Below are 9,810 nucleotides of genomic sequence, written 5' to 3'. Positions count from 1 at the left end.
AAATAGTTTCCCCACCCATCTGAAAAATCTGGAACTGAAATTGTCTGTATTTAGCAAAATGTCCCAGTAGAAGGGCCCCCTGTACAGCCGGATCGGTTAGAAATCAGTCCTGTGTAAAATCCTTCCCCTCTCGCCCTCAGCTGGAGCCGTGTCATGGCTCTTGTTTGATGTAGAAATTGGCAGAGCCATTGCTTTCCTGATCAGACGCTCCCTGGAGGAAATTATAATCCTCTCCATCCAGGAACTCCTCCTTCAGCTGCAGCGTAGTCACTGAACGAGAGAGAGAGAAGCATACGGGGTGTGAGGCCTTTCTGGAATATTCAGATTGCCATACTCTTCATGTTCCATTAGCTTTACAGTTAATAAGACTTCTGCATTTCTTCAGTAACTCTTAAAATCAAACCCCTCAAGTCTGAGCATTCAATTAACTTTAACTTACAAAGTGTATTATCAGTTAAGAAGTGTTCTACAAAGGAATAATACTGCATAATGGACACTGCACAGTGGACATCTTCCATGAAATGTTCAAGATAATAGTACTTATTAATTGGACTAGAATAATGAGAATTCTGCTTATAATTAAGTATTCACTTTTATGTCAGTGTTTATACAAACCATGCTGTATTTCTTGCATGGTTCCGAAATACAATCTTTATTTATTTCTATTTTTAATTTTTTTTTGAGTTGGAGTCTCACTCCTTCACCCAGGCTGGAGTGCAGTGGCATAAACATCCACGGCTAACCCAGCGTTGACCTGCTGGGCTCCAGTGATCCTTCTGCCTCAGCTTTCCAAATAGCTGGAACTACAGGAGAGTGCTACCACACCCGGCTAATTTTTTTTGTAGAGACATGGTCTAGCCAAGTTGCCCGGGTTGGTCTTGAACCCATGGGCTCATGCAATCCACTCGCCTCAGTCTCCCAAAGTGCTGGGATTACAGGCTGAGCCACCGAGCCTGATCCTTTTTTTTTTTTTGAGCCAGAGTCTCACTCTATTGCTCAGGCTGGAGTGCAGTGGCACGCTGCCGGCCACCAGAGCCACGACCTGCTGGGCTCAGGCGAACCTTGAACTCCTGGCCTCAAGTGACCCTGGCTCTCGGGTAGTTGGCATGACAGGAGCATGCATCGGCCTGTTTCCAATATTTTAAGTGGGGTTTGGGTTTCATGCGAGTCAGAATTCTTGTGACAGAGGGGCTCTTTCTAATGTATGAGCCAGGAGGAAGGAAAATACATTTTATCTTTGCTGGGCCCTAAACTAGTCTTAGGCAAAAACTTTCAGACATTTAATTATGAGATTTTCTGATTTTTTTTTTTAATAGATCCCTCATTACTGCCCCTCAGCACAATTAACCTAGTACCATCACACTGCCCTGAATCCTCTGCCTGAAGTCAATTTTTCTTCTTTTTTTCTTTCTTAGTTGGAATCTCATTCTGTCACCCAGGCTGGAGTGCAGTGGCATGCTCATAACCACTGCAGCCTATACCTGCTGGGCTCAGGTGATCCTTCCGCCTCAGCCTTCCAAGTAGCTGGAACTACAGGCATGCGCCACCACGCCCGGCTAATTTTTGATCTTTTTTTCCATTGTGTCCAGCCTGAAGCCTATTTTTACCCCCTGAGAACTTCTCCCTTCAAAAACTTACTTCCTGGCCAGGCGCAGTGGCTTACACCTATAATCCCAGCACTTTGGGAGGCCAAGGTGAGAGGATTCCTTGAGCCCACAGGTTCGAGACCAACCTGGGCAACTTGGCAAGACCTCATCTCTGCAATAAAATTTAAAAAATTAGCTGGGCATGGTAGGGCATGCCTGTAGTTCCAGCTACTTGGAAGGTTGAGGCGTAAGGATCGCCAGAGCCCAGCATGTAGAAGCTAGGGTGGCCTTGAGTGTGCCACTGCACTCCAGCCTGGGCAACCGAGTGAGATTCCAACACAAAGAAAAGAAAAAAAATGCCAGACTTGGTGGCTCAGTCTGTAATCCTAGCACTTTGGGAGGCCAAGGTGAGTGGATTGCCTGAGCCCACGTCTCTACACTAAACACAAAATTAGCTGGGTGTGGTTGCACGTGCCTGTAGTTCTGGCTACTTGGAAGCCTGAGGCAGTAGGATCGCCAGAGTCCAGCAGATAGAAGAAGCTAGGGTGGCCATGAGCGTGCCACTGTACTCCAGCCTGAGAGACAGAGGGAGACTCCAACTCAAAAAATAATAATAATAATAATAATAATCAGCTTAGAAGAATTAAGTAGGAAGAGTATCTGGATGGGCAGTAGGCCATTCAAGTTCTTCACGCAACAACACTAAAATGTCTACAATGCTTTTTTTTGAGTCTGGGTCTCACTGGAGTACTGCGGCACAATTACAGCTACTGCAGCCTAGACCTGCTGTGCTCAGTAGGTCAATCCTTCTGCCTCAGCCTTCCAAGGATTACAAGTGTGAGTCACCACACCCGGCTATGGCTACAACTTTTATTATTTTTATTTTTTTTTTAGTTGAAGTCTTACTCTGTCGCCCAGACTGGAGTGCAGTGGCCGCTTCTGGCCACCGCAGCCTCGACCTGCTGGGCTCCGACGATCCTTCCGCCTCAGCCTTCCAAGTAGCTGGAGCTACAGGCACATGCTACCATACCCAGCTAATTATTACTATTTTTTTTATTGTAGAGATGAGGTCTTGCCAAGTTGCCCAGACGGGTCTCGAACCCGCGGGCTCAGGCAATCCACTCACCTCAGCCTCCCAAAGGTGCAGGATTACAGGCTGAGCCACCGAGCCTGGCTTGTCAATGTACTCTTAAAGGATGCTCTGCGCTCCCATGCCCTGGCCAGAGACTGTCAACAGCCAGTGGGCTGTCCTGGTCAACACGCCCACTTACCCATGTGCTCTGATTCTCCATGTTGATGGTGGGGATGTTGGTTCGGAGAAACAGGGTAGCCCAGGCATTTACCCTGACTCGGTCAAAGTCTCTATAATCCTGGAGGGGGGAAAGAAGAGGGTAGAGAGAAGCAGCTGAAGTCCCTCTGAGCCTCCCTTCTGACCCTAAGCACCCCACCCACCACCTTCCCACCAGGCGGCATCCTTAAGCGGCACCCAAAAGGATCTTCCAGCCACACCTCTCCTCTACACACAAATGCACATCATTCATTTATCTGCTAATTCGTTTGTATGTCAGGGCCTGTCCTGGATGCTGAGGACAGCAGAGACGATGGAGATCACAGTCTAGGTCAGGCCCATGGACTAAATCTGGTCCAGCACCTGCTTTTGTAAACAAAGTATCTTTGGCACCCAGCCACACCCATTCATTTTGTGCTGCAGTGGCAGATGCAAGCAGTTGCAACAGAAACCCTGTGGCCCATAAAGCTGAAAAGATTTATAATCTAGTCATGTACGGAAAAGGTGATCTAGATGACATGAAAGACGGCAGCCCAGAGTCGAGCATGACCAGTGGCATGTATGGCTTCTGAGAAAGTTCCGTGGGTGTCCAGAAAGAGAGAGGCCATTTTCAGCTTGAAAAACCGGAAAAGACCTCACTGATGGTGAAGGCTTGAAGGTTGAACAGGCATTTACACACAAGATCACAGAGGGAAAGCTGGCATTCCAGGGGGAGGAAGGAATTAGGCAAAGGCACTGGGTAAGAGAGTGACAGACATGTGACAAAGTAACGGGCCCATGAGAGAAGGTCATTTTGGCTGGAGATACACGTATACATCCACAGATGCACAAACATAACATGGCATGGCACACGGTAACAGGCATACAACTGTGCATAAAATGCAACGTCATACACACACACACGGCCCGGTTGTGACCCTGGCCTCGCCTTGTTCTCCCCACCAGGGTGGGTGACAGTGGAGACCTCCAGACCCAGGCACTGACCTCGATGAAGGTGCTGTTCCACACCCGTGCCTTCACGGTCATGTTGGTGACGACGGGGGAATCAGGAATGGGGCACTCTAGCCACACACAGCGGGCGCGGCCATTGGTGCAGGTCTGAGTTGGCCAGGGAACACAAGACATGAGACAGCCTGGCTCTCCAGGTTCTTCACGCTTCGCTCCTTACCTTTGACCCCTCCCAGGCTTTGTCTCACCCCTGTGTGACCCGAAAGGGCCTGACCTCATCCTTGCACTCACGCACAGGTCCCCTAAACCCTGACGGACACATTTTAGACATTCTTTGGGCGCTCATATAATGCCATGAAATCTGGTCTCTGCTCACGTAAATGAGACCCAGCCCCCAACACCTGCTTCTCAACCCCGCCCATGCTGAGCCTCTGTTCCTGCCAGCTGCAGCCCCGGGGGGCCACCATCCAACTTGGCCTTAACTTATTGCTAGGCCTGCTCCTCTCTCCCTCACTACAGAGGGCGCCCTGCCCACCTACAATGCCCTGCCCCATACTTGCCCCCCATCCCCTCCATGCAGTTCTGATGTCCAAGGCTTTCAGCAGTTCTGTCACCCCCAACAGGCTGAGACTCCTTGGGACAGAGTCCATGTCAGCCTTCTGGAAGCTCGCCCATCAGAGTGGGGCACCCTCTGAGGCAGGAGGTAAGTCTCCTTCAACTGTCTGGAGACTCCTGAGGGCAGCGGCCACATCACCGCATCACACTGGGGTCTGCTGGTGAAGACCCTGTCTCCCTTGCTTCGTGGGCCCTGGGGTACCACCTTGCAATGGTATGGGCGCAGTCCCCTCCAGCCCAGCCCTGGCCACTCACCAGCACAGTCTCAGACTTGGCTTTTTTGGCAGCAGCCAGAGTGATAGGCGGGGGACCCTGGCCTCCCTGGCCTCCCCCTGGGTCCAGCTGTCGCCGCCTGCGCTGTGGAGATGGTGGTCTGTCCCCAGGATCCTGGAGAGAGAAGAGGAGATTTGCTGGAAGGGCAGAGGAAGAAGTGGAGGTAGGGGTGGAGGAGGGAAAGGGAGGAGAGAGTCAGGTGTCCAACGGGTGGGAAGGGAGGAAGGGGAAGATACTGGCCTTTCTGCCTTACAGCATGAAAATGAGAAGCAATGCAAATGAGATGCAAATGAAAGAGCCCCCGATGGTGTACTTACAGAGAAAGTGAGGTTGAGAGGGTTGACAAGTTCTCCAGGTGGCCGGCAGGGCCAGGACCCATTGCCGTGGATGGTGATCTCCGTGGGGTACAGCAGCCACTTGCCATTGGCAACCTCATAGGGCCACTCAAGACCTAGGACCAGGGTCCCCAAGGTCGCCAGCCCATCCCCCGTTGGGTTCACCTGTGGACACAAGAAGAGTCATGGTCATTGTTGCCTGGAAAACCACTTCCCTTTCACCAACCACCAACCTTCCCACTCTCAGACCTCAGGAAAAAAACAAAAACAAAACAACCATCATCCTTCCTAGGAGTCTAGCCCAGGACGCCAGCAGTCCCCTTACCTGGAACTCATACTCGAGGGGGCTTCCCACATCCTCCACACTTTTCATGCCAGCCTCGCCCATCACTGTTCCTCCAAAGAAGCTTTGCAGCCGGTGATTCATGCTAGGGGTGAAAAAGATGCTGGGGTCATGGAGGACAGGAGACGGGTCCTACAGAGGGGGTGGGCTCCAAAGCTGGTTAACTATGGCTCCTTTGACATCAGACAGACCAGGTATAAACCCCCGCTCTGCCACTTAGCAGCTGTGTGGCCTCAAGCAAGTTCTTGATCCTGCCCGAGTCTCGGTTTTCTCATCTGTAAAATGGAGTTAATAGTAGCTGCTACGTCACAGGGCTGCTGTGAGAAGTCAGTGAGATAATGTATATAAAATCCTTAGCACAATGAGCTCTTAAGAAATGGTAGGAGGAGGCCGAGGTGAGTGAATTGTCTCAGCCCGTGGGTTCGAGACCCGCCTAGGCAACTTGGTGAGACCTCATCTCTACAATAAACCAAAAATTAGCCAGGCGTGGTAGTGCATGCCTATAGTTCCAATACTTGGAAGGCTGAGGCGGAAGGATTGCTGGAGCCCAGTAGGTCGAGGCTGCGGTGGCTGGGAGCGGCCACTGCACTCCCAGTCTGGGTGACAGAGTGAGACTCTAACTCAAAAAAAAAAAAAAAGAAATGGTAGGAGGGCCAGGCACAGTGGCTCATGCCTGTGATCCCAGCACCTTGGGAGGCCGAGGCAAGGGGACTGCTTGAGCCCAGGAGTTTGAGACTAGCCTGGGCCACATAGCAAGATCTCATCTCTACAAAAAAATAAAAAAATTAGCCAGGCGTGGTGGTGCATGCCTGTAGTCCCAGCTACTTGGGAAGCTGAGGCAGGAGGATCTCTTGAGCCTAGCAGTTTGAGCCTATGGTGAACCATGATTGTGCCACTACCCTCCACCCTGAGCAACAGAGTAAGACCTCCAACTCAGACAAAACAAAACAAAACAAAACAAAATGGCAGGAACCAACACCTTAGCCCAGGATGGTAGGTCCCTTCTATCTGCTTTACAGGAAAATAATAACAACGATAATGACAGTGACTGTTGTCCTTAAGGGAAGGGATGACTCAGGGGAAGAGAAGGCCTGAGGACACCTGGCCAAGAGGTATCAGAGGAGCTTGGAGATACCTCAGGGACAGGGAGGCGCTTGCTCAGGCAGAGCAGGCAAAGGGTAGGGCGGCAGGCGGTACCCACATGCTGAGCGAGGTTTGGAGTGTGTAGTCCACCAGCAGAGTCAGAGTCACGGGCAGTAGGTCATCCTGGTGACTTGACCTGGGGAAGGAATGCGGGGGTAGGAAGGAGACCCAGGACGCCGCGGCCCCGTCTGGTCCAGACTGGCTGGAGGTCACTCACGTGGAGAGCTGCAGCTGCACCTGAAGGTCCCTTGTGTGCAGGGTCACCCCGGCGACCTCGAAGGCGATGAGCAGCTCCATCTGCCACGAGGGTCAGGAGGCAGAGAGGGGTGTTTGGGGCCCGGCAGGATGATGTCACGGGGAGGCGGGGACAGAACAACACTCCAGAGACTTGGTTTTCTGGCCTCCTCCTCCTTCCGTTCTGGGCGAGGGGTCTCCCATTCCCCCCTCTTCTCTATCGGGTCACATCTCTGCTACTTTTGAGCTACATGACCCTGAGCCAGCTACTAACATCTTCTGTGTTTCCTGTCCTGTAAAATGGACTCTACCTTCTCAGAAGGTTGTGAGGATTACATCATATAAAATAAGCACAGCGCTGGGCTCAGGGCCCGGCACATAGTTGGCACTTGGTAAAAGTGGTTTCCTCACCCCCACCTGCTCTAGTTTTGTGCAGAGCTCCCTAGGGCCCCATTTTTCTTAGTCTCTGGGCCTCTTTCCACCCCTTACTGGATCTCGCCCTTCCCCACGCTAGCCTTTGTTTCAAGGAAGCCCAGGAGGCAGACGGGCAGAAGAAAAAAGGATAAGGAGTTCATTGGAGGAGCAGTCTGGGACCCACAGGACTGGGAGGGTGCAGTCAGTGCTCACCCTCTGGTTCTGTTTGAAGGGGTTCCCCAGCTCACAGAGGATTTCGCTCTCATTAGCATGGCAGGCCCCAGACTGAGGAAAGATGGCGGATAAGGTCAGCCGTTGGCTCAGAGTAGGGCTTGTCCCCTCTCCCCTGTGTGCAGGACCAGAAGCCCCAGAGGCTTGAGAAAGGGGCTCCCCAAGCAGCAGAGCTGCTGCAGGCACCCGAGGAGGCCCAGCCCAGAGTAGGGGTCAGATGGGAAACAACAGCACGGGAACATGACGTGCATATGGCCTGCAAGAAGCCGGTGGAGTCCCACTTGGGCACTGAGGCTGGCAGCGGGCACTCACAGGGCGCACGAAGGAAAATAGCAGGCTGGAGGGCATTGCCAGGGTGAGCAGCGCCTCGTGGGCGTCTTCCCCGGCCCGCACAGAGGTCCGGGCGTTGGTCACGTTGATGCTCAGGAGAAGCTTCCGGACGTCTCTGCTGTACTGGAGTCTGGGAGGAGGAGCCCTGCACTCAGCCAAAAGCCCACTTCAGGGTCCTCCCTAGGTCAGCTAGGCGCCACCCCTGGGATCCCCCAGGAGGAAAAGCCCCCTCTCGGGACAACCAGGCTCCACCCTCTAGTCACCTGGAGGAAATGTCTGTTTTCTGGCCAACCCACCTGGCTCAAAACCCACCCCTCAAGGGCCACGAGGCCCCGCCCCTCAACCATTCTAGCCAACGAAGCCCCGCCCCTCCCCTGAACAATCAGCCAATCAGGCAGCCCAGATCCCACCTGGTCAGCCTCTGCAGGTGCTCCGACACGAAGGCCGCCCGCATCTGCAAGTTGCTGTGGCACTGGTTGTCCGACCCGCATTCCTTCTGGAACTGGACCTGAGGGTAGTGGTTGGAAGCATGGGCATCCGCACTACCCATAGTGTCCTCCCAGCCCCCGCCCTTCCGGCTCAGCCCGGGCCCCAGCCCCCCCACCTCAGTGTGGTTCTCCTGAGCCTGCGCCTGGTTGAGGACCGGGTAGGCGTCCAGGGACCGCAGCCCCAGTCGGGGGCGATCGGGCATCCGCGAAGGTAAAGAGTAGTTCATGGAGATGATGATGGGGCGGAGTTTGTCACGGACGTTGTCCTGGGGAGGGAGGTCGAACTAAGCCCAGCCCTTCACCGTCCCCACACTGTCCCTCCACCCTCCCACTCTCCCTGCCGCCACCCAGTTGAATCTTCACACCACCCTGAACCCCAGAGAGAAGCTGGGGCCCGCTCCACTCTGCAAACCTGCCACTGAGGCTGAACTCTCTCTAGTCTGATCACTAAATTGAAATTCCTACCCTCCCGACCCCCCCCAGAGCAGAGATAGGGCTCTGATCTCCAGGGAGGGTGTTGGGCTTCCTCATCCCTAGGGTCTCCAGGGTGAGCTCTCCCCCTTCCACCCTGATGTCCCACAGAAGGGCCACACTCAGGGGCCCCTTCTTCCCAGAGGGAGCTCCCACACCCTTCACTTCTCTCGGTGCCCTCTGGCCCCACCCCCACCCCAAGGCTCTCCATCTCTCCTGTCGTGCGCTGGGTGCTGTGCATGGGACCCCTTGCAGACCTATGGCCTTCCAGACTGACTTCCCCGACCCCAGTCCCTCACCCTTGACCTGGAAGGACACTAGCCACATCCTCGAGGGACGCTGAAGCCCTCATACCGCCCCTTGCTCCTCTCTCACCATCAGGAGCAGCTCCAGCTTCTGGCAGCTTGTCTCAGGCATGGAGAAGAAGCCGTGGAGGACAGCGGACTGGCTGCGGGCGAAGCGGAGCCGGGGTGGGCGGCGGTCATGGTCGGCCTCCAGGGTGTAGGCCAGGGCTGCAGGCAGGCAAGGTCGTCAGCAAGTGGCCGGTAAGCACGCTCCCCCTCACCCTGCACCCCAGCACTCACTGATGTTTCGCCTGTAGTTGGGGTTCCCGGCACTCTGGTTGTAAGCAAAGCACAGCTCCACCTGCACACTGGGGGATGTAGAGGAAGGCCCGGTCACAGGGGGACACACATATCCAGGCCCTAGCTCTCGCCCCTGGAATGGGCAAAGGGAAACCAGGACCCTTCTGGAGAAAGGAGCGGCAAAACCGGGCATCCACAACACAAAGCTGGTCTGTGGTCCCTGGCCCCTTCTCTCTCATTCCATTAGAGCCATAGAAAACAGGGTTAGAGGTCACAATCACCAATGGGGAAACTGAGGCGAAGAGAGCAGAAGGACTCGTATGAAGCTATCTGCCAATTGGTGGCCCAGCCCAGTCTTGAACCCAGGTCTTCTGATCCCAGCCCAGATCCCCTTCCATACACAGCCCCCTGCTTCCCAGCTCTGTCTCCCCTTGCCTTTTGATCCAATATCCTTGTTCACATAAAGATCTTGGGGTGATTGCCATCATTACTGTCACTTTCTTAGCAACTAACATTTTTTGAGCACT

At 53.9% G+C, this 9,810-nt stretch overlaps 1 protein-coding gene across 1 annotated transcript; it reads right to left on the bottom strand.

Annotated features, from left to right (window-relative positions):
* Positions 1-151: 151 nt before the first annotated feature.
* Positions 152-9,416, bottom strand: LOC103276493 (integrin alpha-3-like; the record flags this gene model as incomplete). The annotated part of the gene is made up of 14 exons (XM_021706920.1): positions 152-270; positions 2,854-2,956; positions 3,859-3,972; positions 4,693-4,824; positions 5,028-5,210; positions 5,371-5,473; positions 6,590-6,667; positions 6,749-6,828; positions 7,393-7,464; positions 7,723-7,870; positions 8,151-8,248; positions 8,345-8,494; positions 9,075-9,211; positions 9,284-9,416. Coding segments are annotated over 14 exons (1,650 nt in total), but the record flags the coding sequence as incomplete, so codon positions are not given.
* Positions 9,417-9,810: the final 394 nt, after the last annotated feature.

This window comes from Carlito syrichta, unplaced genomic scaffold, assembly GCF_000164805.1.
Source record: "Carlito syrichta isolate Samal-C Ts95f unplaced genomic scaffold, Tarsius_syrichta-2.0.1 Scaffold316209, whole genome shotgun sequence".
Lineage (NCBI taxonomy): Eukaryota > Metazoa > Chordata > Mammalia > Primates > Tarsiidae > Carlito > Carlito syrichta.
Note: the sequence above shows the minus strand (reverse complement) of the source record. Positions and strands in the feature narration are given on the sequence as shown.